A 24,190-nucleotide genomic window follows, 5' to 3' on the forward strand; every position below is an offset into this window, starting at 1 on the left:
TACCAGGAACGGATGTCTCAGCGGATACTTTTTTTTATTACACGCCACCAAATCAGTCCGGCCGCCTGGGATACCCCCTGGAGACGACTCTGACAGCCCTCTGAGACAGCTCAGACATCGAGACTCCCGTTTTGGAAACTTCAACGTCCCAGGCTCTCATGATCCGGCGCTTGGCTAAACCTTTGGGGGAACTGAGGACTACAATTCCCAGGGTGCACCACTCTCGCCCCGCCCACGACGTTGCGCCTCTCCTAAGTCTCTCCAGGCTCTCGCCAGACCCAAACTACAAATCCCAGAAGACCCTGCAGCGCCGCTTGGTTTGCCGACTCATCACTCCCACTTTTTGAAGCGTACCTGCGGCCGCGTTGCCCAGCTGGGAGATGTAGTTCCTCGGTGACCCAGCCTTCCTCCCACCCCCATCCTCCAGGCCTGGGCACTACAATAAGGCGGGCCAACTGGCCACGCTCGAATAGCCGCTTCTCACCGCCCACCCGGAAGAGTCATCGGCTCGAGAGGGCTCTGGAGACGCGCCTGGGTTCGGGGTCGGCTGGAAATGTGGCTCGCGTCCTAGGCCTCACCGGGCGAGAAGGTAAACTGGGAGGAAGGCGGCGGAGGCGGATGAGAGCGAGGGGAGGGTGAATCCAAGTGGAGATAATAGGGGTGAGAGCGGGGCGTGGCGTTCCCTTCCTCCGGGGCCGGGGTGAGGAGCGCTCCCTAAGTGCAGTGGAACAGAAATCTCAGCAAAGAGAAGAGAGGCGTCCACCTGGTGGGATGGCTTGATGGTTTGGGGCTGATCAGTGGGACTTCCTCCCACGGCCTCGCCTCCCCTGGCTAGTGGAGCGGTTGGCGCAGCAGGCCTTGGACCTGCAGAGTTTGGAGTGCAGGAGATCCCTGGCTGGGAAGTTCGGCAGGAGTGTGTTACCCGGGGAGCCTGAGGGCTTCAGCCGTGCCCCGGGAACAAAGCCTTTCCCTAACCCCTCCTTCACTGCTGGTGGTTGCAGGAGGTGGAAGGTCTCTGGGGATAGATGGTGTTTGGGATTCTGGCCATAGGGAGTCCCAGCAGGAAGGAAACCTGTGAACCCTCGGGCTCTTCTCACAGGACTAAACAGTCCTGCTGGAGTACCCGCTACGTCATCGTTATAAGCCTTACGTGGCGTTACGTTGGGTGGAGGCTATGTAATCTGAACCCAGCCAGAGAAATTGGGGTGCAGCTCCCTGGGTCTAGAATATTGCAAAAGTGGCGCAGCTCATAGAAGAATGACCTGAGTAAATTAGTTGGGGAAAAAAAAAAAATCGGGATACAAAACAGAATGTATGTACTGATCCTGTTTTGTAATAAATATCTCTGTCTTCCAAATATGTAACATGTGTCTAAGGATAGAAAAAAATCAGAATTATACTGTGCTCCAAACTGTGAATAGTGGTTGTTGATGGATGGTGGGATTACTGATTAATTTTCTTTTTTCTTTACATTTTTATGTAGCATCTGAATTTGTACAATGAGCATATATTACCTTTTTTTCCCCTTATTTTTCAAAAAGAGTCACTCGGTTGCTCTGTGGTGGTGTGTTTTGGAAGGCAGGCTCTAAGCCCAGCTGCTCTGTGGCTCGAAGCTGACCACTTGTGGACTGATTTGCTGGAAAGATAAGAGGATTGAATCCGAGGGGTGAATTTTAGTGCGCAGTCTATGTGAGGCTAACGCTTTTTTCTCTCTTCCAGGTGGGAAAGAGGTTATTTTAGCAAGTGTCGCGCCATGGTATGTGGTTGTTTTGGTCTATGTCAGTCTAATCCATTATCCTGTCTAGTTTGAAAGGTCGCCCTTCTCATTATCTAATGGATTTAGGTTGCACTGCAAAACTTCCTTGGGATCTGATAACTCGGGGTGGCTGGGGGATGAGAGGGGGAAAAATATTGCAGCTGAAATCCCTGTTCAGCTTTGGAGTTGATCTGACCTTGCTTTTTGCTTTTTTGGTCGGGGTCATTGTTTTTAGCATATGCTACCTTCTACCCTGTGTGTATGTGCTTAATTATAAAAGAAACTTAAGTATATCCTTTGATTGTGCTCTTATGCATTTCCTGGGACAAAAGCTTGTTAAAATCAAGGTAGGAGAATGGCAAATAAATACATTTAATGTTAATTTCAATATTTTTTTCCTTCCCCAGCTTTTGCCAAGTTTCCAATTAAAGACTGACATTCCTGCATGAGGATTTCTCTGTTAAAATGTCCTTGCCTCTGACAGAGGAGCAGAGGAAAAAAATCGAAGAGAATCGACAGAGGGCTCTGGCCCGTAGAGCCGAGAAATTATTAGCAGAACAGCATCAGAGCGCAGGCTTGTGCCCTTCCGCTGCTGCCACGCCTTCCCAGTCCAAGCAGGGCCCTTCCCAGCATCTCCCCAGGGATCCTTCTAAGCCAGGGAGCCATGGTGTCATTTTCAAGCAGCAGAATCCCAGTAGTTCGTCTAATGGTGACCGAAGACCTCATAATTCCCACAGTTTTCCTCTCAGCACTCCAGAGCAGGCAAAGGGGACATGGAGGAGGCAAGGAGAGATGCCCACAGCCTGCCCAAGTCACAGCCCCCCAAGTCAAATGCCTGTCACTGGGGTCTCTCCTCCCTTGGCACAAAGTCCTCCACAGGTCCCCAGCCAGCAGCTCTTGGGTTATGAGTTAGGTCAAGGTCATTCCCAGTCTTCACAGGAGACCAGATTGACACCTTTTGCTAACACAACTCATGAACCTTTGTCCAAAGCAAAGAGTTTCCAGAAGACACCAGCTCCCTCTGGACAGCCTCCTGGGGATCCTGAATTAGAGGCCAAGATGGTGAGACCGTCCACCTCGGGGCAGAACATTTCTGATGTCCACTGTGGCTCAGGGAGTGGGACACCCAGGACAGATGGAGGACTCCTGCAGAAGTTAGGGGCCTCGCTCCAGAAAGCAGGAAGCTCCCAGAACGGCGTGTGCGTGAGGCATGGGGATCGTTTCCACGTGAAGATGGGATACAACGCGGAGCTCATCGCAGTGTTTAAGAGTTTGCCCAGCAGACGTTACGGTAATGAGTCTCCAGTCTAGTTCTTCAGAGGTTTTGGTCTATTTCTGGAGTCTCTTTTAATCTAAGAGTTTCTCATAATTGTGAAGAGAGTGCACTGGCACATTCTGTCCATCCCATTGTTACAAGTTCTTTGTCTTAGCTCCTTTTGTAATGGATAGTCCTTCAAACAGCTGCCACGCGGGGCCCGGCCGCAGGGAGAGTGGATGGATATTTACTGTGAGGCCCGCTCTCCTGCAGCTGCCTTATGTGCGTTGTAGCACTTAAGCCTAACAATGGTTTTTGAGATAAGTAGACGTTATTTCTGTTTTAAAGGCGGTGGAGCCGGCTCAGCAAGTAACGTGCTCAGGTCGGTTTGTCTGGAAGGGGGGGCCCGGGATGTGGCCAGCTCTGCCAGGCCTCGGGGCCCACACTCCTTCTCGTACCACTTTGCCTGACTACGCTGGGTCGCAGAGAACTTGGGTTCCAATCCCACCTCTGTCCTCAGCCCTCTTACAGGGAGGCCATGATGTCCCAGGCCTGACCTGAATTCCTCTGTATGGAATAAAGGCATTATCCTCGTGAGTGTTTGCTACCTGGCCTCTACAGGGACTTTGTGAATCAGTAGGGGCTTGTCAGTCCACTGCTCTGAACTTAGCGTGCGTTCATGCATTCCGCACGCTTCTACTGAGTGTCCACATACGAGTGATAACAACAGTCATCAGCCTCGTTGTGGGCAAACAAGTACTTCTGTTTCATTGCAGATCCTGCCACCAAGATGTGGAACTTCAGCATGACCGACTACAGCACCCTAAGTAAGTAGGTGTATCGTCACCCCCCCGTGCAGGGAGATGCTGGCATTGAAGAGTTCCCCTGGAGGAGCAGGATGGAGTCTAGCTTGTGCTTCAGATGGCTTTTAGGGCACCATCCCGATGCTCTTCTTCCTTCTCACTGTGGCCAGCCTAGGGAGGCAGCTGCTTGGGTCAAAGTCAGGGGTAAAATTAACTCAAGCTAACTCTTAATGGAAGGATCCTGCTACATGCCAGGTTCTTCTAAGCCCTTTACTTAAGTTAGCTCTTTTATTCCTCATGACACCCATTTTACAGATGGGAAAACTGAGTCCTAGAGAGGCTAAGTAACTAACCTAGGGTCACACAGCCAATAAGTTGTGCAACTGGGATTCAAACCCAGACAGTCTGACTTCAGACTGCATGTTCCCCTGGACTGCTGGCTCCAGCTGTGACAGCCCCTGCTCCCTGAAGGTGACAGCTCAGCAAACAACAGCAGTGCTCGCGGCACTCTCTCTGCTGCTGGGTAACTCGAGAGTGTGGGGAGCGGGCGCTGCCCAGGCAGGCTCCAGCCCGTGCCCTGTCCGGTCATTGTCCGGGCACCTGGGTGCCCCCCTGGCTTCTGAGATTTTGTCGACTGTCCTGCACCAAGGGGTCTTCACCTCCTCCTGGAGCCCGGAGCCTCCACCTCTGTCAGCGAGTCAGCCCTGGGCGTTCTCATCTCCCATTTACTCATCTGTCCCTGCAGCCAGTTCTGTGCCCTCTCTTTCCCCACCCAGTTCAACAAGGGAAAAGGTGAGGCTGCATGGTGAGGTCACTCCTTTGATAGGGTAGAATTCTCTGGAGTCTCCAGCACAGTTTCTAGGGGTGATGGGACAGTGGCATCCCTTTCTGTGGTAGCTGCTGGTGACCTCTTTTGGGGGCCCACTTTTACTGTTACTTTAATCCGTTTGTTAGGTGTTGGGAGGGGGAGAGCCTGGGCTGCGGGTGAAGATGCAGGGATGGACACCTGGTTTTCTCGTTGTGGCTCATTTCAGACCAGTGATTTCCACTGGCGTGATTTTGTTTCTTTTGTTGTCTTTTTACCCCTGTTCTCTGACCACAATGTGTGGTGACTTGGGTGACTTCTGCTTTTGCAAATTCATTTAGCTTTCTGTGTGGTCTGGTGGCTTTTGGTAATGCTCCACATATTTTTGGAAAACTGTTTAATGGGCACAAAATTCTCTGTAGCTTTTAGATGAATTTTACTGATTACGACTTGTTCAGCTCCTCTGTATTCTTACCTGTGTTTTGCACGCTTAACCTGCTGTCTACCGAGATAGATTGTGAACACTCTTGTAATGATTGTGGATTTGTGAGTTTATCCTTGTTTTTAATTTCAGATAGATTTGTGCTTGTTTTGTCTTCTTAGTAGATTATACTTTATATCAGTATAACATATAAAGATGGTCTCTGTCAGTCTTTCTGTTTTTTTGCTTTAGGTCTACCTCTGGATTTTGCCTTTTAACCCGACCACACGCTCATCATAGGTCAGAGGGAAAGTATATCAATGTGCAAAGAAGAGCCACCATCCCTCATAATCTCCTCACTCAGTTAACCACTGTTAACGTCTTGGTTTTGTTCCTTCCAGCCTTTTTTCTATGCATTAAAATATACAGATTTTTGGGGCTGCCCAGTGGCACAGCGGTTAAGTGCGTGCGCTCCGCTGCGGTGGCCCCGGGGTTCGCAGGTTTGGACCCCGGGCACTCACCGACGCATCACTTGTCAAGCCATGCTGTGGTGGCGTCCCATATAAAGTAGAAGATGGGCACGGGTGTTAGCCCAGGGCCAATCTTCCTCACAAAAAAAAAAATACAGATTTTATATATGTGATAGGATTTTTATCTTGTCTTCTTTACTTATTGTTCTAGCAGAAGCATTTTTATTTTAATGGTGAGTGTTAACAGCTAATTCTGCATGATGAAAGTGTGGATGTCCATTATTGGACCGTTTTGACCTCCGAAAAACTGATTTCATATTCTCGAACTTAATATTGGTTTTTGTATTTTTGTCTTTTCCAAAATTTCTTACTAAAAAAAAATTAATGGCTATGTAACATTCCATTGTATGAATGAATGTGTCATAAATTGTGTAAATTATTTTCTGTTTGTTTAATTTTAATTTGCTCACCATTTTTTCAGTATTAAAGCAGTAAGGAACACCTTTGTTCATAAACTTTTGTATTTTTTGTGTGTGTGTGTGTGTGAATTTGTTTTTATTGATGTCATAATAGTTTATAACATTGTGAGATTTCAGGTGTACATTATTATTTTTCAGTCACCATATAAATGCGCCCCTTCACCCCTTGTGCCCACCTCCAACCCCCTTCCTTCTGGTAACCACCAGACTGTTCTCTCTGTCAAATGTGTTAGTTTATATTCCACATATGAGTGAAGTCATGTGGTGTTTGTCTGTCTCTGTCTGGCTTATTTCACTTAACATAGTACCCTCCAGTTCCATCCATACTGTTGCAAATGGGACAATTTTTTCTTTTTTATGGCTGAGTAGTATTCCATTGTATATATATACCACATCTTCTTTATCCAATCATCTGTCATTGGGCACTTGGGTTGCTTCCACTTCTTGACTATAGTAAATTTGCTGCAATCAACATAGGGGTGTGTAAGCGTCTTTGGATTGTTGATTTCAAGTTTGGTTAAATACCCAGTAGTGGGATAGCTGGATCATAAGGTATTTCTATTTTTAATTTTTTGAGGAATCCCCATACTGTTTTCCATAGAGGCTGCACCAGTTTGCATTCCTACCAGCAGTGAATGAGGGTTCCCTTTTCTCCACAACCTCTCCAGCATTTGTTATTTTTTGCCTTGGTGATTATAGCCATTCTAACGGGTGTGAGGTGATATCTTAGTATTGTTTTGATTTGCAGTTCCCTGGTGATTAGTGATGTTGAACATCTTTTCATGTGCCTATTGGCCATCTGTATATCTTCTTTGGAAAAATGTCTGTTCATATCCTCTGCCCACTTTCTGATTGGATTGTTTGTTTTTTTGTTGTTCAGTTGTGTGAGTTCTTTAAAATAAATTATGGAGATTAACTGCTTGTCGGATATATGATTTGCACATATCTTCTCCCAGCTGGTGGGTTGTGTACTCATTTTGATCCTGGTTTCATTTGCCTTGCAGAAGCTCTTTAGTCTGATGAAGTCTCACTTGTTTCTTTTCTCTTGTGTTTCGCTTGTCTGAGTAGACATGGAATTCAAGAAGATCCCTTTATGACCAGTGTCAAAGAGTATACTGCCTATATCTTCTTCCAGGAGTTTTATAGTTTCAGGTCTTACTTTCAAGTGTTTGATCCATTTTGAGTTAATTTTTGTGTATGGCAAAAGATAATGGTCTACTTTCATTCTTTTGCATGTGGCTGTCCAGTTTTCTCAGCACCATTTCTTGAACTTTCCTTCTCCATCGTATGTTCTTAGCTCCTTTGTCAAGGATTAGTTGTCAGTATATGTATGGTTTTATTTCTGGGCTTTCAATTCTGTTCCAGTGATCTGTATGTCTGTTTTTGTACCAGTACCATGTTGTTTTGATTATTATAGCTTTGTAGTATATTTTGAAGTCAGGGATTGTGATGTCTCCAGCTTTGTTTTTTTTTTTCCTCAAGATGGCTTTAGCTATTTGGGATCTTTTGTTTCCCCATATGAATTTTAGGATTCTTTGTTGTATTTCCATGAAGAATGTCATTGGGACTCTGATTGGGACTGCATTGAATCTGTAGATTGCCTTAGGTAGTATGGACGTTTTAACTATGTTTGTTCTTCCAATCTATGTGCCTGCAGTATCTTTGCATTCTTTATGTCACCACTGATTTCTTTCAATAATGTCTTATAGTTTTTATTGTATAGGTCTTTCACTTCCTTGGTTAAATTTATTCCTAGATATTTTATTCTTTTTGTTGTAGTTATAAATGGAATTGTGTTCTTGAGTTCTCTTTCTGTTAGTTCATTATTAGAGTGTAGAAATGCAACTGATTTTTGTAAGTTGATTTTGTACCCTGCAACTTGGCTGTAGTTGTTGATTATTTCTAATAGTTTTCCAATGGATTCTTTAGGGTTTTCTATATATAAAATCATGTCATCTGCAAACAACCAGAGTTTCACTTCTTCATTTCCTATTTGGATTCCTTTTATTCCTTTTTCTTGCCTAATTGCTCTGGCCAGAACCTCCAGTACTAAGTTGAATAAGAGTGGCAAGAGTCGGCATCCTTGTTCCTGTTCTCAGAGGAATGGCTTTCAGTTTTTCCCTGTTGAGTATAATTTTGGCTATGGGTTTATCATATATGGATTTATTATGTTGAGGTACTTTCGTTCTATACCCATTTTGTTGAGAGTTTTTATCAAAAATGGGTGTTGTATCTTCTCAAATGCCTTCTCTGCATCCATCGAGATGATCATGTGATTTTTGTTCCTGGTTATGTTAATGTGGCGTATCACACTGATTGATCTACAGATGTTGAACCATCTGTGTCCCTGGTATAAATCTCACTTGATCATGGTGTATGATCTTTTTAATGTATTGCTGTATTTGGTTTGCCAATATTTTGTTGAGGATTTTTGCATCTCTGTTCATCAGCGATATTAGCCTGTAATTTTCCTTCTTTGTATTGTCCTTGTCTGGCCTTGGTATTGGGGTGATGTTGGCCTCGTAGAATGTGTTAGGAAACGATCCATCTTCCTCTATTTTTGGGAATAGTTGGAGAAGGATAGGTATTAAATCTTCTTTGAGTGTTTGGTAAAATTCTCCAGAGAAGCCATCTGGTCCTGGCCTTTTATTTTTGGGGAGGTTTTTGATTACTGTTTTAATCTCTTTACTTGTGATTGGTCTATTCAGATTCTCTATTTCTTCTTGATTCACTTTTGAGAGGTTGTATGAGTCTAAGAATTTATCCATTTCTTCTAGATTGTGCAATTTGTTGGCATATAGTTTTTCATAGTATTCTCTTATAATCCTTTGTATTTCTGTGGTATCGGTTGTGATTTCTCCTCTTTCGTTTCTAATTTTATTTATTTGAGCCTTCTCTCTTTTTTTCTTGGTGAGTCTGGCTAAAGGTTTGTCAATTTTATTTGTCTTCTCAAAGAACCAGCTCTTTGTTTCATTGATCATTTCTACTGTTTTTTTGGTTTCAATTTCATTCATTTCTGCTTTAATTTTTATTATTTCCCTCCTTCTGCTGACTTTGGGCTTTGTTTGTTCTTTTTCTAATTCTGTTAGGTGTCGTTTAAGATTGCTTATTTGGGAATTTTCTTGTTTGTTAAGGTGGGCCTGTATTGCTATGAATTTCCCTCTCAGGACTGCTTTTGCTATATCCCATATGAGTTGGTATGGTGTATTTTCATTTTCATTTGTTGCTAGATATTCTTTGATTTCTTCTTTAATTTCTTCTGTGATCCATTGGTTGTTCAGTAGCGTGTTGTTTAGTCTCCATGTCTTTGTCACTTTCCCAGTTTGTTTCTCATAGTTGATTTCTAGTTTCATAGCATTATGGTCAGAGAAGATGCTTGTTATGATTTCAATCTTCTTAAATTTATAGAGGCTTCCCTTGTTTCCCAATATACGGTCTATCCTTGAGAATGTTCCATGTGTGCTTGAGAAGAATGTGCATTCTGCTCTGTTTGGATGGAATGCTATTTATATATCTGGTCCATCTGGTCTAGTTTTTCATTTAAGTCCACTATTTCCTTATTGACTGTCTGTCTGGATGATCTATCCATTGGTATAAGTGGGGTGTTAAGATCCCCTACTATTGTTTTGCTGTTAATATCTCCTTTCAGGTTTGTTAATAGTTGCTTTATGTACTTTGGCGCTCCTGTGTTGGGTGCAGATATATTTATAAGTGATATGTCTTCTTGGTGGAGTGTCCTTTTCATCATTATATATTGCTCCTCTTTGTCTCTCATTACCTGTTTTATGTTGAAGTCTGCTTTGTCTGATATAAGTGTGGCAACACCTGCTTTCTTTTGTTTGCCATTAGCTTGCAGTATCATCTTCCATCCCTTACTCTAAGCCTGTGTTTGTCTTTAGAGCCAAGGTGTGTTTCCTGGAGGCAGCAAATTGTTGGGTCTTGTTTTTTAATCCGTCCAGCCACTCTGTGCCTTTTGATTGGGCAATTCAATCTGTTTACATTTGGAGTCATTATGGATATATGAGGGCTTAATGCTGCCATTTTCTCTCTTGTTTTTCAGTTGTTATGTATTTCCCTTGTTTCTTATCCTGTGTATTTCGGACTGCTAGTTTGGTTTGGTGGCTCGTTATGATGGTTTTCTCAGTTTTGTCTTTATTATTTGTGTCTTTCTTCTGATTGTTTGTTTAGTGTTTACTGTGCGATTTGTATAAAAGATATCATAGGTGAGATAGTCCATCCCCTGATAGCCTCTTGTTCCCCTAGTCTAAGCAGGTTTCATCGCTTTCCTCTTCCCCTTCTAAGTTGTTGTTGTCACAACTTATTCCGTTATGTGTTGTGAATTTGTGGTTAAGATGAAGTGATAATATTTATTTTTGATGTTTTCTTTTCCTTTATCTTTAGAATTATAATTAAGTGTATGCTAATCTCCTCTGGTAGAGAGTTGCAATTTTCTGATTTTGTCTATCCCCTGGCTCAAGGCTTTGTAAATCCTTTGTTTTTTTTAGGTATGAGGGCCTTCTTGATCAAATCTTATATGGGGAGACTTGTGGCAATGAACTCCCTCAGCTTTTGTTTATCTCGGAAAGTTTTTATTTCTCCATCATATCTGAAGGATATTTTCACTGGATATAGTATTCTTGGCTGAAAGTTTTTGTCTTTCATAATTTTCAATATATCATTCCATTCTCTCCTCGCCTGTAAGTTTCTGCTGAAAAATCCGCTGAAAGCCTGATGGGGCTTCTTTTGTAGGTTATTTTCTTTTGTCTTGCTTCCCCTAATATTTTTTCTTTGTCATTGACTTTTGCCAGCTTTACTAGTATGTGCCCTGGAGAAGGTATGTAATTAGGAGTTCTTTTGGCTTCTTTTACATGTAATTCCAGCTCCTTCTCCAGATTTGGGAAGTTCTCAGTTATTGTTTATTTGAACGAGCTCTCTGCTCCTTTTTCCCCCACTTCTCCCTCTAGAATACCTATAATCCTTATGTTACATTTCCTAATTGAGTCAGATATTTCCTGGAGAATTTCTTCATTTCTTTTTGGTCTAAGTTCTCTCTCCTCCTCCATCTGAAGCATTTCTGTATTCTATCCTCCATCTAATTCTATCCTCCAGCTTTTGTATTTTTAATTGTTACTTGGGTTAGAGTCCCAGAAGTTGAATCCTTATGATCACTTTTTAGGCCTCTTGCTATATATTGTCAAATTGTTTTCCAAAAGGTTTTATTCCCAGCTAGCAATGCAAATATCTGTGTTTTGGTTTTTTTTGTGTGTGTGCAAGTTTGATAAGTAAAAAATGGCTTTTTATTGCTCTGATTATTTGTGAAGCTGAACATTTCTGCAAATGTTTATTAGTAATTTTGCCCCCTCTTTTGAATTGGTTACATCTCTTTCTTCTTATCTTTTTTGGTCTTAGTATTTTTTTTTAAGTATGAGCTCTGTTTAGATTTCTTGCAAATATCTGTATTTAATAGTTTTGCCTTTCAGTTCAGTTTGTGTTTTTTGACTGTCTGGTTTTATGTAGTCAAATCTATTAATCTATGAAATGCGTCAGTAACAGATAAGGTTCAAAACCGTGCATTTGTGGCCGATGGTCCTGTGTCTCTTCCCTTGTTCTCCAAGTGTAGACAGAGTAGTGACCCAGGAATGAGGGTAAGTGGGTGATTTCTGGCGTGCCGACTTCAGGGGCTTCTCTGACACAGGAAAAGAAATTATCTAATAAGTTTACTCATCCTGGTGAGATCCTGCTTCACCCTGCTCATTTCTCAATTCTAAGTTGTTTAATTTGAAAACTCAAGGAACAGCAGAGTTACATTCGGTAAATACTGAAATTCATGAAGCCCCAGTGGAAGCACACTCATGGGCCTTCCCAACCTAACGGTGCCTTTTCTTGCCTACCTGCCCAGTGCAGTTTCTCTTGACCCTGTCCCTGCATGTACCTCCCAGGGCCCTGTGAAAGTTGTCCGCGTGGTCACCTCTGTCCTTTTCTTCTTCGGCAGTGAAAGCAGCCCAGCGCATCCCCAAGGTCACCCTACAGCCTCTGGAAAGAGGCGAGGGCAGTGTGGCACAGACCAGCCTTCCATCAGCCCCCTCCCTTGGCTTTGTCAAAGGGCGATGTGTGCTCATCTCCCGGGCCCGCTTCGAGGCAGACATCGGCTATTCGGAAGACCTGATTGCGCTGTTTAAACAGATGGAGTCCAGAATTTATGGCAAGTAATTGGCCTCTGCCCGATTCCCAGGGTGCATAGTGGTCTGTGATCTCAGAGTAGGTTGTTTTTCTCTCTCTTTGAACATTCAGAAATGACTTTCTAATCTACTCCTCTTTCTCTAGAAAGGTGTTGCCTAAACTGTTCTAGACAGTGAACACATAGTGGGGCCAGTTTTGTCCTTAAAGTCCTCCCAAAGAGAAAACTCCACATTGTCCCCAGTCACCTGGTCAGGTGATTCCTGCTTCAGCCATTTAGACCCATCTGTTTTTATTTTGTCCTTAGCAGAGCTTGAAAAATAGATGTTTGCCATAAAAATAAATGCCTTTGGATAGACCAAGTCAGTGGTTTTCAAACTGGAGCATGCATCAGAACCACCTGGAGGGCTTGTTAAAACCCAGATTGCTGGGCCCCATCCCTACAGAAAAGACTGATGCGTGGGTCCCGCCCGGAGACACTGATTTAATTGGTTTAAGGTGTGGTCTGGGCAGTGGTATTTTTAAAAATCTTCAAGTGAGTCTAGTAGTCAGCCAGGATTGGAAACCACTAGCCAAAGCAGAGCAGTTTTGCTTTATTTTGGGGGCAGAAGTTAGCTTTAGGATTTTGAATTCCTGGGTTTCGTTCTTAGCTTGGGTCATGTTGTTTTACAAAATGGTGTGGCTTTTATGGATTAGTATTCCCATTCTTGAGATGGTTTTAGCCTTCCCCTAGGCAAGTAGAAAGCAAACCCTTAAAACCTCATGCCTTTGAGCCCTCACGTTCAGGCAGCATCATGGAAGAAGCCTCTGGAGAATGACTTCCTCAGTGAGAGCTCTCCTGAGGGTTTGGGGCTCCTTCAGGAGGAGGGTGATGCTGGCTGTTACATTTTTATCCCTTCGATGGATGGAGTTGTAACTGGTGAGAGCAGGCTGGTGAGCAGGGTTCAGGTGAGATGCGCTGGGCCCAGCCTGAGTCGTGGGACGAGCCGCTCACACGAGGACCAGGGTTCTTTGTGTCTCCTGCCCCCTGAGATGTTCCGTTCAGCTTGGGGTGGACCTTAAAAGGCAAGCACAGATGACCTGTGTCTTCTGAAAAGCGTGACCTTCGAAATCACAATCCTGACATAGTCTGCTGTTTGGGGAACGTGAACAGCTAAAACATTGACCCCCAATCCTGCCCACACCCGGACATCCAAACCACGATTGGATTTTTTTGCCATAGCTACTGTTGGCGGGCTTGCCCCCTCTGCTGCTCTGCCGCTGTCAGGGTCAAGCCGTTGTCGGGAAGAGTCTCCTGTACTGGTCCCACCTCGAGAGTAATCTGTCTGCTTCCGCTCTTCGTGCCAGATGACGCCTGCACTATCTTGATTTCTTCCTGAAGTGGACTCACTATGTCCATGATGCTTTTTCCCCAACCACCTTGCTTCCCCAGTGACCAGAAGAATTAACTTTTGCTGTCCAGAGAACATGTATCAAGTTGAAGCTTTCATGATTTTTTTCAGAAGGTGGATGGGTAGGCAAACTCTCTAAGTAATTAGCCAGTGTTGGGTAAGCGAGATGCTCACCCTTCTTAGTTAATATTGTGCGTAGTTTATGCTACACTATACTAATTGGCAGATAGCCTAATAATGGTAATAACAGTAACAATAGTTTACAATTACTGACTTTTTTTTGAGTGCTCATTGTTTGTCAGGCACGTTTTCACAAGCATTTTACATTTAAATTTCATGTAATCCTCACAAGAACCCTAGGAGACAGGGACTGTAGTATCCTCATTTTTCCAACGTGGGAACTGAGGCACAGAGAAGTCACATAACTTGCCCAAGGTCACACAGCTAGGAGGTGGCAGAGCTGGGATTTGAACGTAGGCTGTTTGACCACTGACCACGTGCAGCTTGCTTCCCATGTGTGAGAAGGAGCTAATAATACTGTCCAGCTTATAGCATAGTGAGGAGCAGAGGAGATGGTGCATGTGACACTGTTGGCACCGTGCCTGGCTTAAAGTAAGCACTGAGTACATGTAAGCTACGCTTATTCTCCCTATCTTGAGGGGTAGGGCATTTCTGAGTTGCGGGGCCACGCCCAGTCATGGATCCCTGCAGCACCCTTTATCTCCACCCTTACAACCCACTGTTGGCACCATGTCTGCTTGTCTCTCCTCCCTGAATTCTGAGAAAGCATCAAGGGCAGGCGCTCGCTCAATTTCTGTGTCCCCACTGCCAGGCATAGGACCAGCCACATTGTCCGAGCTTGCCGGGGGTTTATGAAGCCGGGGACTGAGGAAGTGATGAGGTAGCAGAAGGGCAGGGGGTCGCGTGTGCTCACTTGTTTCTTCTCATTGCAGATGTCCAGACCAAGAAGTGGAACTTTCTCTTGGAAGAGCACAGTAAACTAAGTGAGATGCCCACCTTGCTTGTTTTATATCGTGCTATTGTTAAGCTTTAATTATCTGCCTTCAATCCAACGTATTTTAAAAGACTCTCCTCCCTCCGCTGCGGTAACTGCACGTGCTGGCATGCAGGACAAGCGAAGGTAAAGCTGTTCTTGGGCAGCTGCGTCCTTGTCCACTGGGAGGGTAGCTTTGCAGCAGCCAAGCAAACGCAGGGCCTCGTCTTCCATCAGGGTATAGCAGTACTGGTCAAATTCCTGAGGCCCATGCAACCTTCCTGCCCCTCGTAGAAGTGTTAGAAGTGAGGGTACGCGGACTTTGGGGATCAGAGGCGAGCCGGGGTTGCTTAGCTTAGATGGAAGCTGCTTTAGATCCCCTCTAGGAACATCTCTCAGTTTACTTCCAGAACCAGATGAACAAAGAAGGTTGGAGTGTCTCGTGGTCACAGGCTTCATAATGGGCTGAGTCATGGCAGATGCAGAACCCTAGGCCAGGGCATGTAAGTGTGTAATAAGCACTTTGGAGACTGACCAAGGGAGATATCACTACAAGAAGGAGAAGCCAGTTTGGGCTTATCATTTCTCTTCCCTGTGCTCTGCTTGGGTGGGGCAATAAATTCTAACATGCCTGAGAAAAGGAGACATGGTCTCATCTCAGCCTGCCCTGAATGCCAGTCTGTCCATCTTCCAAGCTCTCATGATTCTGCAGTGGGTGTGCAGCTGGCACAACTTCTGTGCCTCCTGCTTGACCCCCTGAGGACTTGTTGGGCCTCCCAGCCGGTGCTGGTGCCAGTCAGGCCAGGAGAGACGTGATCTAGCCCAGGGAGCTCCAAGTCATTGGCTGTCTCGCCGCCAGGCAGGGGCTTTAAGGAAGACGGATGGAAGCTGGGTTTCTTCTCTTTGTCTCTTCCTCGTGTGGCCTGCTGTGTGATGCCGGGTAGATAACTCAACATGCTGTGTCCCCTTTGTCTCTTCGGTAACACAAGGGGCCCTTAATCCCCATCTGCCCGACTGACAGAAAGTACATGTAAGGGAAGAGCTGTTGATTCCTTGAGGAAAGACTTGCTGGAAGCTCAAGGTTAGGTTTGAATGTGATGTGATACTTACTTAGTATCAGCAAACACTGGCGGAAGCGGAAAGGATGACCGGCGTTGATCTGAGACCCCATGGCTGCTGCTATTTAGAACTTCGGCTTCAGAGGGAATTATTTGGCCAAAGCTGAATTTTTGATGAGCAATAGGGGTGAGTTTTTCCCTCTCCATTGTCTTTAGCCACAGAAAGACGTATAATTATGTTAGCTATAAAGGCTTTGACTTCTGTGGAATGACAAAAAGCAGGGTACTTACCGCGTTAGCAGGTGAATGTAATGTTGAAAAATCATGACTCGCCACTCACATAGTGTTACACTGTGGTTCCAGATCTTTTGTGGGCAGTAGACTCTTTGAAATATCTGGTGAAAATGATGGATTCTTCACCCAGAAAAATGCACATAATGGCCACACATAAAATTTTGCATTTGATATTAGTAATTCCATGAATCTTGAGTTAAGAATTCTAGATTTATGGCCGGCCCTGTGGCGTAGCAGTTAGGTGCGTGCACTCCACTGCTGGTGGCCCGGGTTTGGATCCTGGGCGCGCACCAACGCACCGTTTGTCAGGCCATGCTGTGGCGGTGTCCCACATAAAGTGTAGGAAGATGGGCATGTATGTTAGCTCAGGGTTGATCTTCCTCACAAAAAAAAAAAAAAAGAATTCTAGATTTAGAGTTGAGATTGCGTGTTTACATTCTGTCTCATTACAATGTCTTGTGGAAGATAAGACTGATTTCTCCCCATTTCACAGATTGGGAAAAGCTTGGACCCAGAGAAAGGAAACAGTTGTTTTCCTTATTGGGAGCATTGCAGGGTCACAATAAAGTCAGTGACAGAGACCAGACTAAAGTTGCAATCTTGAGTTTGTAACGTGACCCATGTGGACGTTTAGAAGCCAGATCCGTGAACTAGGTGGCCGAGGAGACAAGGCGCTGGAGAATACCACAGTTCCCAGTTTCGTTCTGATTCCACCATTAACAGATTGCAAACCTGGGGAATGTGCATCTCTGTCCTCTCCCCTAGGTCTCATTCCTCAGGTGTGAGATTAGGTTATTGACCCTGAGCTCGTGAACATGTGCATATGAAACTAATTAAGAAATTACAATAAGACCTTCTGAGGGGCTGGCCCGGTGGTATAGTGGTTAGGTTAGCGTGCTGAGCTTTGGCGGCCTGGGGTTCGCCAGTTACCTACTCACCGCTCATTAAGCCATGCTGAGGTGGCGTCCTACACAGAAGTACTAGAAGGATCTACAAGTATGATGTACAACTATGTACTGGGACTTTGGGGAGAAGAAAGAAAAAGAGGAAGATTGGCAACAGATGTTAGCTCAGGGCCAATCTCCCCGCCCCCCCCCCCAAAAAAAAAAAGGAAAGAATTTCCAAAAAAAAAAAAAGACCTTCTGAGGATATGAATGCTCGTTGATGGTGTGGTGACAATTATTTTCTCCAGATAAGGCAAATCTAAGAGCTTTCCTCGTCTCCCTTTTCCCAGTGACCTGAGGCCTTTTGCCCACAGTGAAACTGGCATAAGACCTTTTGTTTTCCCCTGACTGTCACAATTCAGAAGGATTCTGCATCCTCTCCAGGGATCTTGTCTTGTCAGCTGTTGTTTGAAAGCACGGACATCTCTTGGCTGGGTGGCTCAGTGGCATTCTACCAAAGAGCTGTGTTACAGAAACGACTTGTAGATGACTGATGAAGCCAGACAGCACATTCTGCTGTCTCCCCGCATGGGGAAAGGACAGCAGCGACAGTCGTCGACAGAGCACAGGGGCTTGCTCAGAAACACACGCGGCTGGCAGCATAGGGTTTTGGAGACATAGTTGGAGGGGAACAGTGGAGGTTGGTTGTTCTCCTCTTGAGTGGCTGAAAGGACATAATGCTCACAACGTACCACATTTCACCCCAGCCAGACCGTCAGCCGTTTCTCAGTTTTCATCGGGTGTTTGAGTTCTGAAGATCATGGGATTAAAGCGAAAATGGTTTCTGAAAGCACGAGGAGTGCCCAGTCTCCTGAAGTGTGCAGAAACCAGCGTGCTCAGGTTTAATTTGGAGGCGTAAAATGTATTCCTGCATCCATGTGGACAGTCTCCTTTACATTAAAGCCGTCAGCCTTACCTAATTTCTTATCGTGGTGATTCTGTTCATGCAGACTCTTTCCAGAAATCGCTGGCACTTGTATTTAGTGAAGGACAGAAATGGATTTAAATATATTGAGAATACAAAGCAATTTAAGGTAGCAGAAGATGGCTCAGCCCTCCATATTCACATCACTATTTGCCATGGTATCTGGTTAATGGTTGTGGTGAAAGACTCTTGGAATACCTTGTTAGGATATTTAGAAAACACATGACAATATGGAATAGAGAACTAACAACCTTAGGATTTCAAATAATATTAGGTAGAAATGAAATATACCCAGTTTCTCTAGTTGGTTCCCTCTGCTGGATTCTTGAGGACGATTAGCCCCTTGCTGAGTTACTGTGACTCTCCCAGGGTGCCCCTGAAAGAGTAAAGGGATAAAGAGCAAATGAAGGTCTGTAAACAATGGTTACTCTTCTAATTAGATTTTTCAAAGGACAATGATAAAAGGGAAGAACATCTTGAAAGCTACTGCCCATAGGAGACCAGGCTGTGATTAGTAGTTTAATGATAATTCTACCACCAGAGATGTCTAGGTCTGTCATCTTGTCTCAGACTTTTTAATTTTTAACTTCTCCTGCCCCCCCAATACAGTTTTTTTCCTCTTAATTTTAAAATCAGGTAAGGCTAACTTCTTCCAAAAACCCAAATCAATGAAATTAATTTGCTTTCGTTTCCATGAGGATCCCAAGTAGTTTTTCCCACTTGGTTAATGGCTCTGGCTGGAAGAAGATGTAGGGGTCTGGACCCAGCACACTGGGAAGGAAAGACCCTTAAGTATAAGCTGTCATTGAAAGAGTCAGAGTAATGGTCACTTAGTAATAGTGTAGACTCTGAGCTTGGCAGGGGTTGGTAAACTTTTGTAAAGGGCCAGATAGTAAGTATTTTAGGCTTTGTGGACCATCAGGTCTCTGTCCCAACCACTCGACTCTGCCACTGCAGCGTGAAAGCAGCCGTTGACGGTCATGGCTGTGTTCCAACAAAGGTTGATTGACAGAAACAGGCAGCAGGCCGATTTGGCCCCCAAGCCTTAGCTTGCCAACACCTGCTTTAGAGGGTAGGGAGGGAGCTGTCAGGTCACCCCAGGCTGATGAACTCACTGGCTGCTCCACCAGGGAGATCACTACTATAAACTCACCTCTCAACGGCAGGGCACTATCCCCTATGGAAAGGATCAGAAGTGTGCCGGGCCACTTGCATTTTTATCAGTTGGCGGCCTTTGTGTGGACTCTGCCCCTTTTATTGTTGTTTGTAAACAGCACTACTGTCTTGCTGATCTTTCCTGGAAGCACCTGACAGCTCCTCTACGGAGCACAGTGCTTCCTTGCCTGTTGACAGCAGGTAACTTAGAGTTCTCAGACTTCTCAAACAGCAAGACAAAAGCAAACGAAGGAGCATGGAAGCAAGACAAGATATATTCATTCAAAGTCTTGCTTTTTCTGGGCCGATTTTTTAAGAATATGGGTCCTTATTTATTTGAATGGGAGTACTAAGATAATTTTTTAATTACTTTAGGTTAAAAAAATTGGTCACAAGAACAATTTTCAGTTCTTTCCAGTGTTTGTGTAGTATAGAAGATTAATTTTGCATTCTTGATTGTCCTCGTTTTGCATAAATTAAGGAAGAGAGAGGGAAAACTAGTTCTCCAGGTTTATGTGTTTTGCCCAGGGTGTATCTGTCCGCCCCCCGTTTTCTCTCCAGTTTTCTTTTAGGAGAAGATGGCATGCAGCAGAAGCCACTGAACTTTGTATTTCGAAGCCCCTTCTCTTTCCCCAGATGTCTTGGGCATTCACACTCCAATTCTTGTGTCTCTGTTCTTTCTAGTTGAAAGGGTGCGTGGCCTTCCACACGTTCAGCTGGATCCTCTGCCCAAGACACTCCTCCTGGCGTTCGCATCTCAGCTCGAGAAGACGTCTCTCCATCTCACGGCGGACGTCCCTGAGGCCGACCTCTCTGGAGTGGACCCCAAGCTCGTGTCTAACCTGCTGCCCTTTCAGAGAACTGGAGTCAGGTAGGTTCTTTATCTGCCTCTTGCTCAGATTTCATCACTTACCACTGACCGGGTTCAGATGCCCCCTTTTAAGAACGCTCATCTTTCCTGGACGTCTAGAAGCATCTAGGCGTTAAACAGCCAGTTGTGCCGTTAGCAAAGCCCGATTGCAGCCATTGGGTTTCAAATTCCATGAGTTAATCAGGACTCTGAATGGCAGGTGTCCAGAAACCCAACCCAAACTAGTTTCAGAGAAGAGATTTCTCAGTGCATGTCATAGAAAACCTGGTCTCTAAAGCTCTCGTCAGGACTCTGTCCCTCTCTCAGCTCTGCTGCTTCTTCGTTTGCATTGTTCTCAGCCAGGCGCTCCTCAGGTGTGGCCGTGAGGCCTGCCAGGGTCTTCGGCTTGCAGCCATCAGCTCACCAACCCAGCGGAAGCCCCTCTTTCCTAGTGGGTCTGACACAGAAATGCCTTAAATGTGGTGACTACACCAGAAATAGTCACCTCGGCCTGGGGGGTGTGGATGTCTTCTTGGCAAGACCAAGTGATGGGCCCATCCCTGGAGCCAGAGGGTGGGGCCTGCCCCACTCGATTACCTCAGCAGAGAGTGCCAGGTGGTGGTTTTCCAAAAGAAAGTCACGGTGCCTTTTGTTTTTGGTGAGGAAGATTGGCCCTGAGCTAACACCTGTTGCCAGTCTTCCTCTCTTTGCTTGAGGAAGATTGTGGCTGAGCTAACATCTGTACCTATCTTCCTCTTATTTTGTATGGGGGACGCCGCCACAGCATGGCTTGATGAGCGGTGTGTAGGTCCACACCCAGGATCCGAACCTGCGAACCCTGGGCCACCAAAGCAGAGTGTGCAAACTAAGCTACTGGGCCGGCCCTAGGATGCTCTTTTTATAAAAAGAAAAAAGAGAAACCTGTCTTTTTTTCCCCAGAGTTTCTTGGGAGAAGCAAAATGACAGGTTTGAACTTGCCTTCTAGTGAAAATACGGGAGGTCGAGGAGGGCTCGATAGTCCATCCAGAAATAATAAGATCTAGATCTGTTATTAGTCAGTGTGGTTGGAGAGGAGTCCTGTGCAAGGGAAGGGACTAACTTGTCGGTGGAACTGGCCGATGAAGACAGCCTGCCTGTCTGCTGCCCGCTCGTGGCGTTTGGTTACAGCTCGGCTGTCTCGGACAGGATGTCACTCTGTGTGTGGTTTGGGCAGAGTCTCACCTTACTGCATTCCCAGGGTCCCAGCTCTGCCCACCCCATCTTCCTGTCCCTTCCAGCTTCCGTCTCTCTGAGACAGCACGCTTTGCCGTGTCAGTCCTTCATCTGTTCGACGTTCTTTGGGCCTCGGTTTACCCAGAATCAGGGCGGTTTTCCCCTTTGATCTTTCTCCTCTGGCTCCTTCATTAACACTGAGAGGGACCACCCACCCCTTCCCCTGGGCAGCCTTCGGTACCCAAGTTCTTCGTGGCTCCAATAGAGATCCTTGGCCCACATGGTGCGTGCTGGCCTCAGGCGCCCGTTAACTCTGGCACCGCTGAGGGACTTGTGCGAGGCTCCCCAGGGCCCCAGTGCGTCCAAGCCAGAGTGTGGCCAGCAGATTCCATCTCTTCCCTCTGTGGCTCTGAAACTGCTAATGGTACTCACAGCCTTTCTTCAAAACTTTCTAATTGAACCCAGCTGTTAACTTGCATTCTCTGAAGAGGAGGGGTTGGGTGTTGGGGGAGGAGGGCTGGCAATTCCGTGGTTTTTTTGTTTTGTTTTTTATGTGAATACTACAATGGAAAACTCAAACTTGTGGAGAAAAACTCTCGTTCATGTGTCAGCTCCCTCTAATATCTAAATGGTCCCTTTCAACAGATGGTTGAGTCGAGGCTCAGAAAGGCAGTCATCTGCATAAAGTCACTCAGCTTGCAAAAGTGGAATTGGGGCTGAAATCCCTGTTTTCTGATGACGAGTGCAGCGTTTTTGTCTGTTATTCCAAACTATCCTGCAGGGGACGACTTTCAGCTCTGTGATTATTTCTTTGCTACCTGGGTGCTTTCTTTGCTTTGTTCTCATGTTTGGCCACTTTGTTCCTTGGTTGGGGTACCTCGAGGCAGGGAAAAAGGAAAGACTGTGAAATTCAGGGGTCCGTTCCGCTTTGAGAATGACCAGATGGACGAAACCCTGTGGACGTTGTAAATGGTGGCGCCAAGGAGGCTGCAACAAAAGGCCCTCCATGCTTTGTTGCTTGGGTGCCCTGTCTGCCCTGGCCACCAATTTTGTAAACCAGCAAGTGAGGTAAAAAATAAGTCTTTTCACTCTTGCCCTCCCCTCCTCTGTCTGTGTCATGAGATGATCCCAGAAACAGTCGGGAAGAGTCAGTGGAGGTAGGCGTGCCTGGGGAGGAGGCTGGGCCTGTTCGGAGAGGTGAGGTGGTGGCCCGCCGCTGGGCCCCCTGTCTCCCCACTGAATATGGTGGCCACGGCTGGGGGGATGCAGGAAGGACGCTCCCTCTCACCGTGTGGGCCGTTGTGGCTGCTGGGAGGACAAGGAAGTGCCTGTTGTCTGCTGTGCCCGGGCGTGCCAGCCTCATGCCACCCGCACGTCTGCTGCTCAGTTTTCGTCTTTATTGAGCAGTGGCTTTCCAAGGGCGGAAACGCTATTTCCAGGCTGTTCAGAAAGGCTGTGTGCAGCCTGGAATTGTCGGCCGAACCAGCTGCTGATTAGAAGAGGTTATATTGTCTGTCTTTACTGTGTGAGAAGGAAAGAAGAATGAGTCGACTGGATTATTACCCGGTTTCTGAGCAAATGATGAGTTTTTCAGGATTCAGATGGAAGAGGACTGGGTCTGGGGCAGGAGACCGGGCGTCTGGTGCTCAGATCCTTTTAGCTTTTCGTTGATTCAGCTTGTGACTTGAACAAGTCATTTTACTGTTTGTGTCTTATTTTTCTTCTTTTTGTGGAATAATAGTTATAAGAGAAACACTAACTAGCATTTAAGATGGTGCCAGGTGCTGTGTTAAGTGCCTTACACATTAACTTTATTAATCCTTGCAACAGTCTCTGGGGAGGTGCTAGATAATTCCCATCCTGGGGCTGAGGCACGAGGAGGTTACATAACTTGCGTAGAGGTATACAGCTGGTAAGTGGTGGAGGCAGGATTCCAGCCGGGCTGGTCGGGCTCCCCAAGAGTGGAATGCGCCCTCATTCACAAACTGAGCGAAGGTTGTTGCACCAGAGGGCTTTGGGACCTGGGAGGCTGCTGGTTAATGAGACACTTGCTAAGGCTGGTGCCCCTCTTAGGCAATCGCCTGTCCCCTCCTCTGGCCGCCCTCCTCTTCTCCAGCACCTTCTGTCTTTGCTAGCTCCTTCCGTTTGCTTTTATGCATATGGCATCCTCTCTGATCTTCAGAAAGCCTTACGTGACCCCGCTGTCTCCTCTTCCTTCTAGGCAGACCTGTCTCGTGAACAGGAGTGCCCCTCCTAGCCCCCCGGTGGGCCTCCCTCCCACTGTCCTCCTCTCACATCCCCGGGGCCTCACCTGCAAAGGCTGAGGATGACTCCTCTTATTGGAAACTTCCCGCCTTGGCTTCCATGACCTAATCACCTTCTAGAGCTTTTTCCTACCTGTCAGCCATTTCACATTTTCCCCATTTTTGACTCTTTTTTTTTTAAATTATTATTCTGCCCCTTGATTGGCCTCTGTCTGCCCTCTCTGGGGACAGGTCTCGTCTTGTGAGCAGGGCCCGTGCTGGTGAGCGCGGTAGCCCACACGGGGCTGTGCGTGTCCCTTCCGTGGCAGCGTGGTGGTGGGTTAACTGAGGCCCCTGGACACTGAGCTGTTCCGCCGTCCTCACCTGCTCTGCTTTCAGCTCTGCCATAGCCAAGGGAGGCCGCCTGCTCCTTGCCGATGACATGGGCCTGGGGAAGACCATCCAAGCCATCTGCATAGCGGCCTTTTACCAGAAGGAATGGCCCCTCCTGGTGGTGGTACCATCCTCCGTGCGCTTCACCTGGGAGCAGGTCAGTTCTCTTCGTGCTGCGATTTCAACCAAGAAGCTTCTCCTTGGTGTTAGAGCAATGAAATAGCAGCCTGGGGACAGGGCCTAGGGAGCTGTAAGGTCCTGTCTCAGCTGAAGGCAGGAAGGGAGAGGCAATGGCCTCCTGAGGCCAGGCCCATGCTTATGCCTTTAGGGAAGAAACCCAAGGAGTTAGCGAGCTCAGACTTGCCTCTGTCCATCAGTAGACCTTCCTGAGCCCCTCTCGTGCCCCTGCTAATAACACCTTTCATCTGGACCACACTTGAGCGTCACAGTATTTTTACCTCCTTTATTTCCCTTAATCCCCTAACAGCCACGTGGGGTAGACACAATAGACATTAACCTCATTTACAGACCAGAAAACTGAATCTCAGAGGGGTTAAGCACCACG

General features: G+C 46.0%; 1 protein-coding gene across 2 annotated transcripts in view; it reads left to right on the forward strand.

Moving 5' to 3' along the window:
• The first annotated feature begins 437 nt into the window (after positions 1–437).
• SMARCAL1 (SWI/SNF related, matrix associated, actin dependent regulator of chromatin, subfamily a like 1) overlaps positions 438–24,190 on the forward strand; it is a 63,048-nt gene continuing 39,295 nt past the window's right edge. The window contains exons 1-8 of one of the 2 annotated variants that reach the window (XM_058532960.1): positions 438–660; positions 1,720–1,756; positions 2,164–3,047; positions 3,788–3,838; positions 11,982–12,191; positions 14,511–14,561; positions 19,612–19,798; positions 23,632–23,782. In XM_058532960.1, coding sequence (XP_058388943.1) covers positions 2,222–3,047; positions 3,788–3,838; positions 11,982–12,191; positions 14,511–14,561; positions 19,612–19,798; positions 23,632–23,782 — 1,476 coding nt within the window. In that variant the 5' untranslated portion in view covers positions 438–660; positions 1,720–1,756; positions 2,164–2,221. The remainder of the gene's footprint in view (positions 661–1,719; positions 1,757–2,163; positions 3,048–3,787; positions 3,839–11,981; positions 12,192–14,510; positions 14,562–19,611; positions 19,799–23,631; positions 23,783–24,190) is intronic. The other variant, XM_058532962.1, reaches the window with a different exon arrangement.

This window comes from Diceros bicornis, chromosome 37, assembly GCF_020826845.1.
Source record: "Diceros bicornis minor isolate mBicDic1 chromosome 37, mDicBic1.mat.cur, whole genome shotgun sequence".
In the NCBI taxonomy this organism is placed as follows: Eukaryota; Metazoa; Chordata; class Mammalia; order Perissodactyla; family Rhinocerotidae; genus Diceros; species Diceros bicornis.